At 41.8% G+C, this 20,144-nt stretch overlaps 1 protein-coding gene across 1 annotated transcript in view; it reads left to right on the forward strand.

Moving 5' to 3' along the window:
- Positions 1-20,144, forward strand: part of cdk14 (cyclin-dependent kinase 14) — a 197,257-nt gene that overhangs the window by 1,439 nt on the left and 175,674 nt on the right. Inside the window, exon 2 of the mRNA XM_047598412.1 lies at positions 7,895-7,926. Within this exon, the coding sequence (XP_047454368.1) occupies positions 7,895-7,926 (32 nt within the window). The remainder of the gene's footprint in view (positions 1-7,894; positions 7,927-20,144) is intronic.

The raw sequence follows: 20,144 nt of genomic DNA on the forward strand, positions 1-20,144 counted from the left end.
TATATATATATATATGCTGTGTTTGTCTTCAGATTCTAATGAATTACTTATTGATTTATCGGACAGTTGCCCTCTGTCTCTTAATCCTTTGCGTGTTTAGTTTTTTTTTAAGCCCCCAGTCACATCCACATCATCCAGCATTGAGAATTAAATCGTGCGAGTCCCGTTCCAGTACATGCTGGATGCATGTGTTTAATTTATTATTTTTTGCGTGCTTTGTAAATGTGCAAAATCTTCCCCCCTGCTGATTCATAAAGGCTTTTCTTGTGCTATTAATATTCTCTGGATCACGTGTGCTCGGTGCTGCTGTATACACAAGTAAAATAAATAAACGGGCCTATATGCTTGACAGGTGACCTATTAACTACAGATGATCATTTTATTTTAACACTTGAACTCTCTTTGTTGTGCAAAACAAGTAACAGTATGTAAACTGAAATTATATCATCTGTTTTTTTTGCACAAAACCCTCGGAGACAGATGGTTTTAATGAATAAATAAATAAGAAGCAAAGAAACTTGAACATTCAGAGTGCACCCACCAGTGTTATAAAACTAAACAAAACTCAAAGTACTTCCACACAGCTGACACGTTAAATCCTTTTCTGTAATCTTTTCCTTTTACGGCAACTGTAAAACTATCACGAAGGATCAGGCTTGACTGTGCACTATCCGATCATTTTAAAAACTGATTAGCCTCGATATCGATCTTCTGATGCTGACCTGGACACATCTAATTATTATAATAGCTGTTGATCGATCTATGTTGCTCAGCTAATTCATTAACCGATTAATTGTTTCAACTCTCTACATAAATAACGTAACCAGAATGTTTTTCGGTGCAGCCTTTGCCTGAGTTTACTTTGCATATTCCGTTTATTTTTTATTTTTTGGTGTTTGTCATGTTGAGTGACGATCGACTACTACCACCTCTCCAAACATACGCACTGAACAATTTACAAATGTCTGTCTGACTTCATTTTCCAGAGTAAAGTTCTTTCACCCAGTAGACATGTTTTATCAGGTGATCTCGGTTCCTTCTTCCTCAGTTTCTGGCAGCTTTGACGGTAGCTAACCACCATCAAAACAGAAGTAGAAGAAGAAGTTTTTACAGTGACGTGGTTTTGGTTGAATGCAGACCTAAAATAAAGATCCGTCTTGGCTGAGGCCGAAAATCTCTCACAATCACATTGCTGGTGTTAAAAGATGTCATCATCGTATCTCATTTCACATTTATCTCACAAACACACAAAGATCTTCACAGGGTTTGTGGGCCTCTGAAGCAGTGTGTGTGTGCGTGTGTGTGTGTGTGTGTGCAGAGTGAGTGAATGTCTGGATGCAGCCTGTTAGAAAAGATGAGGAATGAACAGAAGTGAGCTTGGGTCAATGTTGCGCTAGAAAGAAAGATTGGCATTGACTTTTCTGCCGCGCTGACGCTCACCACCTATTGGCCATCTTTCCTCCCATCTAGATCAACACATCTGAGCATCGATCGGCCTCCTCGCTCTGGCGCGCGGACGCTTTAACGAACCACGTTCGAGGGCCGGCCGCATTGTTTATGCCCTTGGAGCCGCGTTGATCCAACGGGTCCCTCGTGGACGGCGCCGCGTCGCATGTCAAATGCGTCGCGGATGTTTTCCATTTTAACAGCTTCAAGGCGGCTAAACGGTTTGTCTGCTCGGTGTTTGATCCTCACGAGGCCGGTTGTTAGTGAGCTGTCAGTGTGGCAGGTCGTGTGCACAAGATCGGGGGAGGAAAGAGTTCAGGTTTGAATGTCTGGGGTGGCCATGCTGCAGACAAGATGGCAGAAGACAACCATGGAGGTCACGTGTCGCTAATGCAGAACTTTTGCCAGAGCCATTACTGGCATTCCACCAACACAGGCCACTTTCCAAACTGATGTCAAGACAAAAAGGAGTGAATTGTTCTTTTATATCCACGAAGAGGGAGTTTCTTAGCTTCTCAGTAAAGTCTAATCAATCAATAGTTTTTCTTCCCCTCAATATTAAGTTTTCTCCTCCTGCAAATTTGGCGGCGGAGGTTTGTCTTCCGGCTGATAACCTTGGACCCGAAGGAAGGATTCATGCACTGGAGTGAAGAAACAGAGGTTTCGCCGCCGCCCCTCCTCACTCCCAAACGAGGTGCCCTTGAGCACGGCAATTAGCCCCCAGCAGCTGCTCGGTGGCCAACAGATCAGAGTTTGGCGGCAGCTTCAAGATGTTAATGTGTGATTAGGAGTACGGGCGTTATTGTGTGAAAGAGGAAACATGTTCTCCTCATTCAGTTCCAACAGAGCACTGTATCGTCACAGTGGGATTGCAGCAATCACAGATTCTGTGATTCATCAGAGATTTATCCCAGAGATACAGTAAGAGTCAAGAGTTTAGACAAATGCTTCCATCTGGGTTTGGATTTTCTTTATTTGTATTATTTCAACATGTCCTGATCTGTATCGCGCCTGATCCGGGCATTTTTAACCTCCTGAGACCAGAGCTTTTGTTTGCTGCATGTATTTTTAATTTGTCCAAGGTATTCAGGATCAGTAAGTCGTAAGACTTGTAAAAGACCCTTTGCTACCACCAGATGGCAGACTTAAGTGTCCACTAACGAAAATGACGGGCTTAAATGAAGCAGAATAAGTTGCAATAAAACCTAAAACTTAATGTCCCCATATGAGGACGCAGGGTCTCTGGAGGTTAAACTGATCGGTACTGGGCTTCAGCCAAGCCTGTTCTTTTGTAGATTTCATTTTAGGTCTACCATAAACCAAACCACGTCCCCGTAGCGCCAAGGCGTCTTCTTCTCATGTTTTAGTGGTCAGTTAGCATCAAAGCTACTGATCTCCAAAACAAAAATCACCTGACTTAACATGTCTGCTGTGTGGAAGAACATCAATCTGGAAAATGAAGTCCGTCAGATATTTGTAAATTGTGCAATATGGATGTTGGTGAGTCGGTGAGCTACCAACGCCAAAAATACAACAAAAAAACACAAGAAATACCAAAAACTAAAAGAAGAGAAAAGTTTCCTGGAAACAGCATCAAGGAGGAAAATGTCCCAGGGAGGGTTTAGGGAGTTTATGGCATTGGATCACCAGATGAAGTAGAGAACACAGCTTTTCAGGCTACCGTCTCCTTGCTACATTAACTTAGACAGCCATATTTATTGGACTTAATACAGTTACATCCAGGAGAACACGAGGAAGAGAAGAATGGCCTTTATGAATCTCCAGGGGAGGGGATTTAGTTAAAGACTGGATCGGCCAGTACTCAATATTAAAAGATCAGTGGGAAAAAAAAAAACTAATTTGATTGAGACATCCCAGCTCTCCTAGAAGGAACACATCCAGCATTTTCTGTGCCAAAACCTGCACTGAATACCTCAGTAGGGATATCCCAGACAATTTAGTTCTCCTATAATACTTGGACCTACACCAAGTATCCACAGTATTTATTCTTCTTCACTTTTTCTTTTGGCAGCTTTGACACAAGCCAACTGCTGTTTACATAGAAGACAAAGAAATGTCCCCATAAGAGAGTCGGCTAATGTGGAGGGAGGTTTAACTTGGTCTAAGCTTTTAGCAAGACACAGTGTGACATCATCCAGCAGCACACAGCTGTTGGTTATATACAGCGCGTGTAGATCACTGGTAGCCCTGGACAAATCTGACTGCTATGTTATGTGCTGCAATAACCTTCTCTGTGATCACTGGCTTCAATGTCAGTGTCTGCTGCATCACGTTATTCAATTATTCATCCGCTACAGAAAATGTAATTGTGCTTGTTGAAATAGAGCACGCGTGCACGGCGAACCTTCCTCAGATAGACTTAAGCTAAATACATCCGATATTGTGTCAGCTATAAATACACCTCATAACAATTTCACTTCTTTGTTCTGCAGAAACAGTGCAGGCTTAGAGCTACGTCGAGCGGCTTTATCTGTCACCGCGTCCCTGAGTTTAAACTGACAATGGAAACGCCTCATTGCATGTGTTCCCTGTATGAAAAGGCCGCTTTGACTCCTTAATGTTGTCCTGAAGACTGCGATCAAAAGCCGCCTGTGATCCTTCAAGTGAGAAGAAGCTGGAGAAACCGTAATGAGGTGTTTTGGGGTTTTCCGTCTCGTTCTACGGTGAATTTGGACGAACCAGTTTAAGGACTTACTGTTTCCTTCAGAAAGTGATTCTGCTGTTTTGTGAATGCTCTCTAGATTTAAATATAGTTGTGTTCAGTGCATTTTTATCCATATGCTATTCCAAAATCTTCCATTGTTTGTGGGGATAACCTTTCTTTCAATGTGAATTTGAGTTTTCACTTAGAGAAATCTCTTTTGCTTGTAAAGCTTTTCAGTAAAAGCTGAGAGATTTACTCTAAGTTTTTACTTGCATTGAGAAAGAGGAAAATCCTCAAATTCACAGCCTCAGTTTTAAAGGAATCGTTTGGCATTTCTTAAATGAGGAGATAAAGGTCAGTCTCATGTGTTAAGTGCATTAAGTCAGTGAGTTCACCTAGCCAAAGTATGCAGCTCCCCGCAGAACCAAATTTATCTCCCATGAGGTCTATTTGGAGGGTTTATCTTGTGGTGAATTTGGTAAACACACCCCATGCGAAGGCTGGATAAGGAACAACAGATTGTCAACAACAAAGAAATTCTTGCCAGTTGTTTGGTTTATATTCCGCCGACTGTCAGTGTTGCAAGATGGTGCGGTTCCATGCCCAATTAGGCGGTTTTGGATTTCATTTTGCGGGTAAAAATAGAGTTCGTGTCTCCAGATTCTGGAGAACGTTGGTGGCTTTTCTATTAACTTTTTAATGCTGATTTGAAACGAGACCAAAGTGCGTTCACTCCCTCCAAGACACTGTGTGTGCATGAATGAGTGGATTGCGGGTTGTGCAATACCGCCCTCACATTCAATTTAATTCCCCTCTGGCAGACCGGGAGTATTCCTGTCGTATCTGGTCTCACCGGGAGTTTCCACAAACCGTGTGCGCTAGGGATGTCCTGATCGGTATCAGGGGAAGAGGCACGCTGCAAAAGATCTAGCTTTACTAGAAAGAAGTAAAATATTCCTATATTCACTCAAATCATCTTGTATTAAGAAGAAAACAATCTGAGAGTGGGTTAAGCTTTTTTTGCCTGACAAGAATTCTTAAAATAAGTTCTTGTCTCTGAACAAAATATAAGATGCAGCGCAGACATTTTTAAACAGATCAGAAAAGCAAGACATAACATTTTAAGTAAATATTTAAAAATGTGAACTGGTTTTAATTGCAACTACCCCGATCAGGCATAACATTATGACCACCTTCCTGATATCCAAAACAGTTGTGACTCAGCAGAGAATGGAGCTTCTGAGGGTGTCCTGTGGTGTCTGGAAACAGAATGTTAGTGGGGGCCTTTGGGTCCTGTGAGTGGAGGGGAGGGCCCTCTGGTGACCATTGGGAATCTAGTGAATTGCAGGGGGTGACTGCTGCCATCAAGGAGTGTCATTGCTATGGGGTGGGGGCGGGTGCCGGATCTGGCCTTGGTAAATAGTGGTCATAATGTTGTGGCTGATTACTTACTGTACATGTATAAAATGTATTTGTGTGTCTGTTTGTTGTGCTGATTCTTCTATGTCGGCCATAGCTGAGTCTTCATTGTCTACCTGCAGACTAATCCATCGTATTGAGTGTGGATTTGCGGTTGTGATGCTTCTGTCTGGAGTGTCTAGTCTCTGGGGAATCTGTGTGTGTGTGTGTGTGTGTGTGTGTGTGTGTGTGTGTGTGTGTGTGTGTGTGTGTGTGTGTGTGTGTGTGTGTGTGTGTGTGTGTGTGTGTGTGTGTGTGTGTGTGTGCTGACCCTACGAGGAGAAGGAAGCAGCAGTTTAACGGCTCAGTGGTTGCACTGACAATGCTTCAAAAGCACTGCCTCTGATATAAATAAGTCATTTTTACCAGGAAGCAGAACCCTGCACAACACGCTCTTTTAAGCCGTCTGCACTGCTGTTCTCATTAGACACAAACACAATCATCATGAAGAAAAAAAAAAAACTTGACTAATAATGCTCTGCTTGCGCTGTTGGAGGGATTCAGAAATTAAAGCTACATAAATAGTATGCAGTGTTGTTTACCCCCCAACCTCCATCATAAAATATTAAGAATATTGATGTCAAGTGCAATAATCACTGAAATGAATATGAAGAACGCAGCCAGATGTGATTGTTCAGTGAGACAACTAAATATTCGCTCTTATAACGGACTGTGTTTTGGCATTTTTTACAGTCAACATGCAACATTATGCAGCAAAGAACAAAGAAGACTATCAAAAAATAGCCAAGTCAGAAGTGGTGCTAATTAATAGTAGATCATAATTTTTTGGAGGGACGTTTATTTTGATCCAGATCTTTGAATACTCTGTATCGGCCGATCTGAGTCCTAATCCAAACCTAAATAAACCAAAGTTCCACCAGAGATTCATGAAGGGTTTTCTCATCTTCCTTGTATTGTCCTACTTAATTCAGTCAGATAAATATTTCTGTCAAAGTTAAAATAGTGCTCATAGGGCAGCTCATACCTTGGCCCCAGAAAACCCGTGTTCTCCCGTTGATGCCGTCTCCAGGGGAAACTTTTCTTTAAAGATCGTTGTGGTTTTTTGGTGCAGCCTTTGCCTGAGTGGACGGAAGAATCACGTTGGTAGCACTGAATAACGATAAACCGCTACCACCAGTTTCCAGAGTAAAGTTCTTCCACATAACAGACAAGTGACGTGGTTCCTCTTCTACTACTTTTGCTTGTTGGTGGCTTTGACTCTAGCCTACCACTGTTACAGCAGAACTAAAGTAATTAACTACAGGAGATCTTGTTCTATTGAAGCTTGATACAACAATACTGATCAGACCCTGATACCTAATCTTTATACGGAATTAATGGAGATGTTTGTAATAGAAACTTGTTTTTAGCTGTAAATGGCTTCAACTGTTCACCCAGTTTTACTTTCTGTTTCTGCCCATTACATCTGGCAAGATAACTTTTACTGTGTACACTCACCCCACAAAGTATTTGGGTAGTTAAATCTTCCTCCAGAGTCCATGAACCTCATTGGGATATTGCTTTAAATGCTGGATATACTTCCATTTGATTCACAGAGAACACATTTAGCACCAACTAGGGCTGGGTGGTGTACCAGTGATGCTCTTCCTTCACCACCATCCATCCTCTCGGTGTAATCTGGTTGGTGATGATGTTTCAGCTACATGTAAATGGGAAATGTAATTTTCCTTTGATGGGGTTGCTGATCCATTGCTATCCATCCAGACAATATATCATGTTACTAACTGGATCCTGACTGAATTAAAAACATCTGCAGCATGAACATATATTTATGTAAACAGGTTATGATGGGTGGCTTCACTGCATTTTGCTAAAAAAAGGTTGCAATCAGTGCAGGTCTTTGACTTCATGTAAGCAATGTTTCTCATTCATTCCCCATTAATTGCTGCCCTCCACAGATGCATAATATGATGAAAATGAAACCAATCTTTAGAGATAAGAGCTCTCAGTTGTATCTGAGTGAGACATGTTCACATTCTTACTCTGTACATAAGTAATTTTATGTTTATGTTCAAGTCAAACATCTTAAGGAAATATAAAAAAGCTGGTTTGGTGCTGAAAAATGTGCACATTTTTTTTTTCTATCAAAAATTCAACTTTTCATTCTCGTTTAAGAAAAGTGAGTTGTCACCTCTGGCTTTAACCTGCAGCGACACCTCTTTAATGAGAGCGGGATGAATTCCGCGGTGGGAAGGATGCGTGCTGTGCCGCATCTCTTGTCATTGGACCATTTATTTTGCTCATTCTTCAAAACGTGTCAATACAGGTGGCGTCTGACTCTGTCTCCCTTTCTTCTTTCTGCAGCTTTCAAGAAGGAGGACAGCGGCTTTGATGAGGTAGGTTGAAAACAAGTGCATTTTTCGGGAGCTTGTGACGCCACTGTCCCAGTTTTCAGGGGCCTGTGCCAGAGTGTTGTGTTTTTTCCCCTAAAATGATTCTTCAAGGTCTTGTTGGCCAGATGTTGTCAGGAAGGAAGGTTGAATATATATTTATATATATATATTTTTTGGGATGAAGAGCCAGCTGTAACATGCTACGTTTGGTGTGTAATATATTCATGTTTGGAGCTCTCATCTTAGAGACATCCCTCAGGGTTGGTCGTCATCGCAGAGCTCCTCTGGCCTGTCGAATGAGGCACCAACCAAATTCTCTCGGTATAAGAAGACTCATGGCTCCAGAAAGCCTCCTGCATCCATCTTAGACGTTCTTTATTCCCACTACACAACAAAAAATACGTTTTTTTTATTGCTTTAAAAAAAAACAAAGTCAATTGGAAAACACACACATTTATAGCCTCCTTGTTCTCTTTTGGTAAACCAGTATTCATTGAATTGATTCCTGCGTTTCCACTTTGATACCAGTGATAGCAAAAGTACCTCTGCCTGCTCCTCGCATTGAATTAAAGAAATGTCAGATATAAAAGTGCCAAGAGGAAAGAATATCAGGAGTAGTACAGCACTTAAACGCAGCATTTATGTGTTTCTGTTGGTGTGATGCCCATTTTGCTCTGGACGGTACGTCAGTAGAGGACAGATAGGTTGGTTTGTTGTGAATATTTCACCACAATGTGAAGGTTGCTATGCTTCGCTCCATCTCCAGTATTAGACCAGGCAGTGTCTGATTGCCGTTCGTGCACTACTGGGGTATTTTACAGCTGTGGTGTCAAACATGTGGCTAGAGGGTTCCATGTGGCTCGTGGGGATTGGTTTTTGCAAAGTGCGAAAATTACATAGGAGGCCGTAAATGTCATTTTTCAATAAAAGTAACTGCTATTCCTAATTTGTCCACTAGGGTTAGCGCTTTATTAGTGAGAGTTGCGGACATAACGCTGAAACTGAGAGCTAAACAGCAGATGGCAGCAACGTGTCAAATTGCTAAATGACTGAAAAAGATATTTAGATACTCTTAATGTTCCATCGTATTCACTAGATGTTGTTTTGTTGTTTGTTGAGGGGCAGACATGCATAGTGGGTTTGTTTAAAAACGCTTTTCAGCAATTTAACTATCTAAAATGACAGAAACCGTCCTTGGTTTGACATGTACTTTAGTGTTTTAGTTTGGCCCAAGTCCCATCCGCTTACATAGAAGGGGTGGAGCTTATGATCTATACTGCATTCAGCCACCAGGGGGAGCTCTACATGCTTTGGCTTTGGCTAATGAGGAGCTGTCATGGCATCAACTTTTTTTACCGCCTCTGTTTTCAGCCCAATTGGATGGTCCTTAAACCAATCAGAGTACCACAGTGTGTGACATTAAACGATTGAGACATTCTCGTCAAATACCTTTATTGTTCATTTTAGGCTTAAGATCTCGGGAGAAGATTCAAAATTAGCATTTGGGAGATTGATCTGAAGGCAAACGTCAAACTGTTATTGCTGGGAAGCCAATTAAAAACAGAAAAAACGCTTTTGTCTGTTCTAGTCAGCGTAAAAAAACAGTATGTTTTATGAGGTTGCAAATATGTATTGTCTTTCAGGATATATATATTTCTATTTCTAACCCTGGGTGATTCTGCAGTGATCTATACTACACAGATATACAACCCCAAACCATTTTTTTTTTTTTTTTACTCATCCTGTAGACGATTTGTAGCATCCTGCAGAATAAGCCAAGCCGATGGCTTATTCTGCAGGCGTGTATAACATATTGATTTCTCTCACATTCTCCCCCAGTTTGCTGTTGTAGGCAGCTGGTTGATGAGGCGGTCAATAGGTCTCAGGATACCGGGATGTCATGTTTGAAGTGACGGGAAAAAAATCCTGCTTGGCTGCTCTTTTGAGTTAAAGTAACAGTGACTGTTGAGCACAGCTCACTCTGCACCTGCTGCAGATGGCCGCCTAAAGCTGTGTCCTTGTTCACCTAGCACATGGTTTCTCAGCTTTGGAACATTTCCAGCGTATTGTCTGCAGTGGCATTGCTTAATGAATAAATGATAAGACGACAGGATGCTTTGTGTTGATGTGGCAGACCCGTTGATGTTGCTGCTACTTGCCTTTTCTAATTATTTTAGTGTCATTTCAGTTACAGCTGCTAGGACCCAGAAGTGTTAAGAGAGGCCTGAGGGCGTAAACCTCAGAGCTAGATAGAATTATCCTGTATTTTTCATGTAATTATTCCGTCTGGCTTGGTAGGATCAGATTTATTGTGTGTTTAATTCAGTTGTCATAAATCTGGCCTAAGCAGTATCCACTTTGGTAAATGGTCTTGTATTTATATACCGCCTTTCTATCTATTGCTACTTAAAGTGCTTTTCAGTCACATCTACCCACTCATCTACACCCAGGCTAGGGGTTGTACAGACTGGTCGACTAGTCAGATTGTAGACTTCACACTGTACCTAACCTAACCTTAACCCTAACCCTAGTGGTAACCCTAATGCTATAAATCGGCACTGGGAATGATGTCACACCTGAGTTATTGGCGTTCCAGTTACAGAAGTTGGAAAACTTCTGTAACGTCCATGAAAGCACTCACCTTGTCCGATTTTTGGAATATTACAGGAGCTTTTAACTACTGTTGACACATGTTGTAGCCTTCTTGGTAACTCAACTCGGGGGTATTGAGGATTCTATGATTTTCTGAGTAGAAAAGCTGACTTGAGGATGCGTTCCAGTTGAAAATTCCAACTCGTAGCTTAGAAATTCTGACTTCTGAGTACAAATGAAACGGACCTTGAGCATCATGTTGACTCATGACTGATCACATGACAATAACAATATGGACGCCTCCAAGAAGACAGGTGAGGAGCTCAGTTGGTCAATGTAGTAAACTAGCAGTGTGTGGAAATACTTCACTAAAGATGAAACCCATACTACTGTGGCATGTCAGTCCTGAAATACAACAAAAGTAAAGGTATCAGCTAACGCTAGCAGAGGAGCGGTCCAAACTTCACCAAACGTCCTGTTTGATGGTGCTGAGTTGCAGCCTGTTTTTATACAGACTATACATATGTGCAGCTCACAATATGTAGCACATGAACTGTTTCTCAGCGTATGTATTCAGGTCATTAATAGAGATTTCATTGTTGCAAAGTTTGTTTTTATTAGTGACGTCATCGGTAGCTGGGATTGACTTGACTTTAGTCACATAACGAAAGATATGAAGTCGTGCAGCCACCCATAAATGCACACATATTCACATGTCAGTAGATGGGAGCAACTTTTGGTTCAGTGATTGTCTTGTGTTGTCAATCGGACAATCGGCTCTTCTATTGAGCCACAGCTGGGTAAAACCAAAAGTGTATTTGTTAATTTTAAATTTTTTCCCAAAACTTTAATCAAATTGATGCCTCTGCCTCTGAGCTACAGAATATATATATATATATATATATATATATTTATTTATAAGGAAAGAAATAAATGTCAATAAATAACGGGAGGTGGAATTTCAGCACTTTTGTACTTAAACACGATTCATTACTTTGTCACTGTCGGATTCATCTCATGTGAGCGGTTGGACTTATCCGTGTCCAGCATGACTGACGATAGGGTGACAAGGAATGCTGCCATTTGAGACGTTCCCATCCCATCAGAGAAGTCTTTATTTGTGTTGGCGGATAGACCCAACAGCTCAGATATCACGTACGTCACGCACATCTGGCAACGGAGCAGTTTGTCAGGTCTCCTGCAACTATTTGGATAAGAAGATATAGCCCTTGTTCTAATTCAGAAAGGGACCGTTTCTAAAAGACGTGGGAATCGGCTTTGGACGTTTGCTATAAATGGGTCTTGCTGCTGAAGAAGAATGTGAAGAATCTGCAAAGGGAAAAACACTCCTTCCTGTCCGACAACATCACATGTTTGCAAGAAACTCAATGAAGGCCCACAGCTACGGCACGGGAGTGTTTGGGAGTTTGACTTCTGTGTTTTGGTATGTGCAGACATTCATAACTTCTGGGTGTCTTAGAATAAACACTCGGGGTTGGGTGGGAGGTTGGTTGTCTGTTGGACTGAACATTTGTCACAGTGAATTATGAACCTGCGTGTCTGTTAAATCCACAGCGATGAGCAACGGCTCAAACGGCTTTTCTTCCAGAGCTTTGAGGCCGGCGCTCGAAAATATACAAGGAAGCCGACATTTGATGAAGTGTCAAGTCCTCCTACACCAAAGAAAATATTATTCAATATCTGGATCTGGTTCAGCTATTATTTCTGGCCCACATGCAGTGCTGCTTAATAGTATTTGCACCCCTCAGAATTTTCTGCTTCAGCGTATTTTCACTTTCAAGTCCTGAAAGCAGACAAAGAGGATCCAATCAAACAAACGAAACACACGTATTATACTCTTCTGTTTATTAATTCAATAAATATGAATCATTTCTACATATCTGCCCTTTGCAAAAGCAAGTGAATCATTGATTTCAGTATTTGCTTGTTCAGCAACAACAGTAACTAAATGTTTCCGGTAACTGCTGATCTGCCACCGAGAATGGCTTAGAGGAATTTTTGCCCACTTCCGTTCTCAGATGTTGGTGGGTTTCCTCATGAACTTCTTGCTCCAGGTCATTTCACAGCATTTCTATTGGATTAAGGTCAGGATCTGGACTTGGTCAACCAAAAACATTTATTTTGTTCTTCTTTAACCGTTCTTCTTTGAGAACGACATTTGATCTTGGGCTCGTTGTCTTTGCTGTGTGACCGAGTTTCTCTTCAGATTCATCTCATGGACAGATCTCTTGACATTTTCTTCTAGGATTCAATGGTATAACTTAGATGTCATTAGTCAACCAATGACGTTCAAGCCATCCCGCCCCAGAAGCAGCAAAACAGGCCCAAACAAGGACATTACCACCCCTATGTTTCGTGGAAGGATGAGGTTCTGATGCTGGAATGCAGTGTTGTTTTGTCTCCAAACATTAGCTCTTATTTAAGCTGTATAATTCTAATTTGGTCTCATCTGTCCACAAAATATTTTCCCAGTGGTCTTCTGGCTTGTACACATGATGTTCATCAAACTGCGGACTGGCAAAAATGTTCGTCTTTGGAGACTTCTGTGTCTTTGTCCTTGCCACTCTGCCGTCACAGCGTGAATTTGTTAACATTAACATTAGACCAATGTCAGAAAAGCTTTTAGTTGCTTAGAAATCTTCTCCATTTGTTAAAGTCTTTAGAGATGGTTTTGTAACATTTTCCAGCCTGATGAGCTGATAATTAAACTAAACAAGGCACCAGGGATGTGTAATATTGGGTCATTTTTGAGTAATTTTTATGTATAAATATGTATTATTCTATTTAATGTGTTTGATTGGCTTCTTCTTGTCTATTCTCAAGACTTGTGTGAAAATCTTATGATTCCTTGAGTCATTTTCATGCCTGCGGTGCGAACACTATTAAGCAGCACTGGAGCCAAAGATCATATTAAACATTTCTTATTCTTATGGATAATTCACAATTCAGACTTCTCCCTTTATTAAAACTGTTCATTGGTTTGAAGTTAACAGGCATTAAAAGAAAAAAGAGACTGACCTCTTGACCTCTCATACGTGCATTTCCAGCTGGATGGATCATCCTTTGGTTTAGCTGTTTTTAAGGTTGTAAATCCTGGTTTTCCACGAAAAAAAATAAATAAAACAAATTACCACTGAGTCTTTCCAAATACAAATTTCCAGTGATTCTGTCATTTCTGGAAGGTGAGGCAGCAAATTTTAACCGCTTTTTATTTTTTTATTTTTTTATTTTTGTAGCTGTGGTTTTGGAGAGGGGTCAGGAGTAACCGTACAGCTTCTGTCTGTGCTGAGCTGCAAGAACTAGTTGATCAATCACTTCGACTGAAGACAGAAAATGAATTTGTCGCTTTCTATGACTGTTTTCTGCCCTAAAGGCATCTTCAGAGCGAATTCCACTGTAACCTGAACACCTATTTGCTTATTGGTCAGACAAAAGAAGACATTTGAACATTTGTCTCTGCTATAGTTATAGTGGGCATATTGTTACTTTGTGTAATAACACAGTAATGGATTCATCTATGAGCCATCAGGGTTCAAGTGGTGGCTTTTCAGAAACATGCATTTAGATTTTATTAGAGTTTTTCTTCCAGGAAAAAGTGCTTTTGGTGTTTTATATCCGAGGCTGTGGAGAGAAATCTCTGCTCCCACACGAGTTAAAAGATTCGAGCACGTATCGAGTCTCCTTATTCGCCCCTTCTCTTTGTCTCCGAGTCTAACATAAGCAGATTCTGAAACCTGGCTGCCTTAATCTAAATCTGCATTAAAAGTGCTGCACTCATCAGAAAGAGCCGGTGGAAGATTTTGATTATCGGGGATGGTCTTTCCGCACGTCTCCCTTTGTGTCTGTGTGTGTGTTTGTGTGATTTCTAATGTCATGAGCTAATTTGCTGTCAGAGAAATAGTCGGAACATTTTCCGCCTAACTGAGCTGTCAGGGTTTTGATTAGTTGACAGAAGTCTTCATTGTCACTTCAGTGACGATTCTGTCCTCCTTCACTCTTGTGCGTTCGCTCTTTGTCGCTCTCCATTTTGTCTTTGTCACACTCGAACTTCATTGTCTATTCTCAGTCCAATTTGGAGCCTGAATAATTTCATGTGTTTTGGTGTCGCGACGGAAAATTAATGCAGTGAATGTGTGTTGCTTAATTACCGAAGGATCCTGGGAGAATGCGTTAAAGAGCAAAACGCCGTCATTAGTTCTTGGGAGCATAAATCACTCTGAATTCTGTGGAGTATTTAAAAAAAAAAAAAAAATGTGCATCCATGTCATGATTCCTGCTGCTCTCATCTGTGCTCGTCACGCTATGAGCCTGGAATGCTAATGTCAAAGTCGACCCAAAACGCATTTTTGCCTTCGTTTTCCACATTGAATTTGCATTTTTCGAGCTAGCCAGATGCCATCAAGCCGCACATTTGTAAAAACCACATCACAGGAGCTGGTTATTTCTCAGCTGAGGCGTCCAATCAAACAAACAAACAAAGTTGCTGAGGAAATCAAACGTAGCCATGGTTGTCCTCAACCCAGGTGACTGCTGCTCCAGACATTCGCCTCGTCTTCATCCAGCTGCTCAGATATACAAGTTGCCATAGTGACGGGGAGCAGGAGAGGTGACTCGCTTGAAAGTTTTCTATACCACTCTACTTTTATCTTTACACGTCCTGCTTTTCATAAGAACTTATTGATTGAGGGGAATCGTAAAAATAGAAACGATGAGGCCTCATTGTTTCTAGTCTCAGATTCCAGGAAAAATCTGGTTTTACAGATATTGATGCAAAGGCATGTTTAATATGCAGACTTCGTGAACAGTGTGCGCTCAGGTTGGTTTTGCACTGATCAGCCACAACATTATGACCACCGAGAGGAGAAGTGAATACATTGTATGATGTTGTCATACTGACAGGTCAGTGTTCTGCTAGGAGACTATTGGACTTGGTATTCATGCGTATGGATGTTCCTTAGACATGTAGCACCCACCGAGACCAGACCAGACCAGGCACCCCCACCACATTGTACTGATTGGTGTATGTAGAGTTTAATGAGATTTAATTACTGCAAGAGTTTAGGTTGTGTGGACTCTATTTTTTTTTCTCGAATGTGTGGGAGGATAGTGATATTTTAATTACACTACACACACAAACATGATTGAATTGACTATTTCTGTCAACCTCCCACTCCCGTCCTGAGCTGATCTGGAAGCTGAGGAATAATGTGGAGCGGAGGAGTGGAAGACGCCTGACGCGTTCTCCCCAGTGAGAGCGGAGTTTTCATCAAATCTGACGTACGGCGCATCTCCCTCAGATCATTAACCACTAATGAATTTAGGAACGCCACCAGCACCTTATCTCCCGTTTTTTTTCTACGCCGCGCTGTTTGTTTGTAGGGAGCGTTTATAGGAACTGCACATGTGGAGCATTCTTCCTCGTATGGATTACTCCTCAAAGAACAAGGTCAGCAAACCTGACCATCTATTGGCTAAAGCATTTCCCAGGAGAACATTTGCATGCATGAAAGGGAAAACCACAAAGCTGGAGCCGCTTTCATTTGATTGATTTATTCATGTTCGGCTGAAGTTCAAGTGCTAAAGTGTAAATGCTTATTTTGATAGCTTTTAAAATTGTAATCAATGTGTTGCGCTGATAAGGTTCCTTCCATCGACAAAGAAAAGGGCCGTTAATTAACGCGCTCTCTGGTTTCAACGGACTTTCACGTTCTAGGCGGTTGCGGTTGCAAACCTTGACATGAATCCAATAAAGATTTAAGTCACGCAGAACTAAAGATGGAAAAATAAAAAGCGCTGGGACATATCAGGCTGTGAATCAGCAGAGATAAGAGACCTGTGATGAAGGCAGGAGATGGGTTTCTGTGGTTGGGAGGCAGCACAGCCTGCAGCGTGGAGCGCATTGTGGTGTGATTAGAGCTTCACGATTACAATGCTTTGGAACCACGGCTTCGATCAGGTCACCTTGCTGTGGGGCGCCACCCCTCCATGTCACCCACTCCGCTGTGGACACGCATTATCGTGTCGCTGAAAGGCTGCAGCTCAGAGTTCACCCGCAATGATAATGGTGGTAGATCAGGTGGAGGAATCACATGGAACGAAAGGTGAGGGTTTATGAAAAGATGAAATAAACAAATTTTGATATTGATTGATTGATTGATTGATTGTAAATTAATATTTGCATGATAATATAAAGTGGAACTCATCCATATTTGTCATACAATTGGATTGGTTACAGATTTCATTCTGAGATAGTAAGTCAGTCTTTCCAGCCGCTGTCCTGGACTTGGAGGGTCACTTTCTGGGTATCCCAAAGGAAAAAAATCTCTTCCAGAACCTGAACCACTCTGTCCCAGAACCCCTGCAATTTTACACATGACTAAAAAACATTGTGTGATTGGCACTCATCTGCCCATCTTTGTTTACTATCGATGTGCGCTGGCTAGGCTAGCTAGGCTGGCTGCCCAGGTCTGGTGTTTATACAAGGTGCTTGCAGAGTGAAAGGTCTTATTGAAAGGATTGCCATTAAGTTAATAGAATAATAATTACTTTTTCTTTATCGATCTCACATGGGGAAATTCTTTGTCTGCATTTAAACCATCCACTCACATCCACTCGTGCAGCGCCCAGGGAGCAGTTTGCCGGTTAAGCGATTGCTTCAAGGCTCCTCAGCCGTGGCCACAGTTCCCCACAAAGGCACTGCTGGGATTCGAACCCAGTTTACCAGACAGGTGTTTTATCCATCTAAGCCAGGGTGCCTGTTCTTGGTGTTTGATCGGTTACATGCGTCAATATTTGCCTGGAGCTTTATGTAGTGATGGACCGAGGTGGTCTAACGCTAGCAGCGCTGGCTTGAGATCTGGAACTGTGAATGACAGAGCTGTGATGTGAGCAGTGGAGACATAATTGGGCGGGTTTTCATGCATTTTAGGAATATTTTCCGTATGCCCATTGAAAGTCTGAGTGGAAACACTTAGAAATAAAAATAAATAAAGGAAATAAAATAAATTGTTGAGGTGGAAAACATGCCGGCTTGATAGCCGTAACAGAAGGAGACTTAATGATGAGGTTGGTGAATCAGGATCTGGTGACGTTTCTGCTCAACTAGTCGGAAACATCTGATGTGTGCAAAGTGATGACTAAGGTATAATCTTCACCTTAATATCTTAGAACATAAGGAAATATGTTTTTTTGGCTGAACTGGTTGTCTCGGAGTACAGTAGGATCATTGCACAGACACGAGATCAATTACAGTCTAGAAAAAAAATCAAGTGTGGTACAATGTATAAAGGTCTTTATATAAAACACATAATAGTATATATAAAAATCTACAAAGCATACATAGCAACTCTGTGGGAACCTTCAAGACTCAATATTTATTGATCACTGCAGGGAAATCATTTAGTCCAAGGAGTCACAACGTGAGAAAAAAAACATATGAACATACAACAACATACAACACATATGAACAAGACATAGACATGAGAATAAAATAAAATAAAATAAAACGAGAAGAGGTAGAAGTAAAATTTACAAAAACATGTACAGTCCAATTTACATGAAATACACAGTAAATAAAACATTAAGTTAAAGTGTCTTGTATAACGTGGGCACAGATGGAAACTTTTTAGCAGCGGAGAGAGAAGCTCAAACAGAAAATTCACTCTAAAGTCCTTTTGATGCGATGGCATTGTGTAGGACTTAACATGCAGCGACAGAAGTGTGGCACTTGTGAAGGACGGGCGGCCTCTGTGCCGTCTCGAGCTGCAGACACAATGCACATCAGATAGCTTTTGTGCAGACGCTCGTCGTCGCCCTCAGACACAACACTTCCAGTTTGCGGTGCGACGCCGGCTCGCGAGCTAGTAAAGGATTAGAACGGGCTGCGTGTCACGGCTGACAGGGAAAGACAGCGATGAGCTCCGTCACAAGACTTTTTATGTTTTTTCTTATTCCTTCTTATTCTCCTGTGAGCCGTGATTGTGTGAGGTCGCACTCTGACTAACATATTGAGCGCTGCTCTGAGAATTGTCTGGCAGTAATCACAGTCAGGAATTCACACATTTCCTCATGCTGTGCTTCTAATATAAGGCCCTTTCCACGCTATCGTGCTTCCATTAAAACAAAACAAATTAGCTGTAGTGGAAAAGAGATGCCTCAGTATTTCTTGACTTTGTCAGAGGGACAATTTTTCTTCATGCAGTGTCTGATTGCAATGCTAATTATACTGAAGGATTTCTTTTTTCTCATCATGCTACATTGAGTTGTTGGTATCCCCCTGCATGCTTGATCCTGTGCCCTCCCCCCCATAGAATCCTGACTTCCATCATCAGGCCAGCGGAGAGGCGACCAGTTTCTGGCTGATTGCAGCATCATTACTGCGCAGGAGAATTCGTCAGGGCCTGCAGAGCACCGTGCTGTCAGCAGCGACCTCCGACGCTTGCACGCGCTTAGAGGTGGTGATCACCTGCATAATTATAGCGCAGCGCTGCATCTGTAATGGAGTTGAAGTCGGTGCGCAGGATATGTGATCGCTCGTCACGTTTCCACCTGTGAAAATGCGTCCCAACGTGTTGCGCGGATGCATGTGCAATAAGCCGAGCTGCTCCCTCCGTTAACATTAGGACGTACTTTATAAGACGCTGCTGCTGCTGCACGCTGCGGATGGGCTCCCCTGGGTGCTAACATCTGAAGCAGCCAGCACCACCGCCTTGGTTGTATGCTCATGTTATTGAGTGCTTTTTTTTTTTTTTTTTTGGTAGATGACTGCAGCCATCTTTACTTCTTCCTATGAGTGCATTGCACTTTGGGAAAAATCACCCGTATCAGCATTCTCAGCATCAAGGTCGGATCCCAGATCAGACCCGCATGAGGTCCTTTGGTGTGCAGATCAGTTTGCATGAGCCTCCGTGTGCATTTTTAAAATTTATTTATTTATTTTGCATATAAGCTTTCATCTGAGTATCATGGGGGGTGCGCTGCCAGCTGCAATATGCTAACGCGTAGACAGCGGTGCCCCCTTGAGCACGCTGCACAAATACATGAAAAGAGTGGTGCCTGCACAATGAATACAGTTCCCAGAAAATTGACGGAGCTGAAAAGAGGATCCTGACCAACGCGATAGAAACTATTGTTGTCACGTCAAAACTCCACACAGGATGAAGAAGGATGGAGAAATACTGGGGCCACATGATTGTTTTTATTTCCTCCAACTGGAACCAAGTCAGTGCCAAAATATGGCATTGGTGATGGCATAATTGTGGTGATGGTGACTTGTTTTTTATGGAAACATGTAGTGAAGGTTGACCCTGTAGATACTGGAGATACTAGACAATAGAATCATAAGGTGAAGATAGACAGAGAAAGATGGATGCATTGATAGAACTTTAATTGCAACACTGCATCAGTACAGATAGACAGCAACCTTACTACAGACAGACAGATGTACTTACATACATACATACATCCCATGCATGTAGGTGTGGTCACATGCTGCAGCAGCAGAAAATCCAACCACATTTTGGGTTACAAGCCACTCTGACTTTCTGTATGGATTACACGACTTTGTATTTTATCAAGTCAACTGTTATGTGATGGAAGCCGGCAAAGAC

This window comes from Mugil cephalus, chromosome 11 (genome assembly GCF_022458985.1).
Source record: "Mugil cephalus isolate CIBA_MC_2020 chromosome 11, CIBA_Mcephalus_1.1, whole genome shotgun sequence".
NCBI lineage: Eukaryota > Metazoa > Chordata > Actinopteri > Mugiliformes > Mugilidae > Mugil > Mugil cephalus.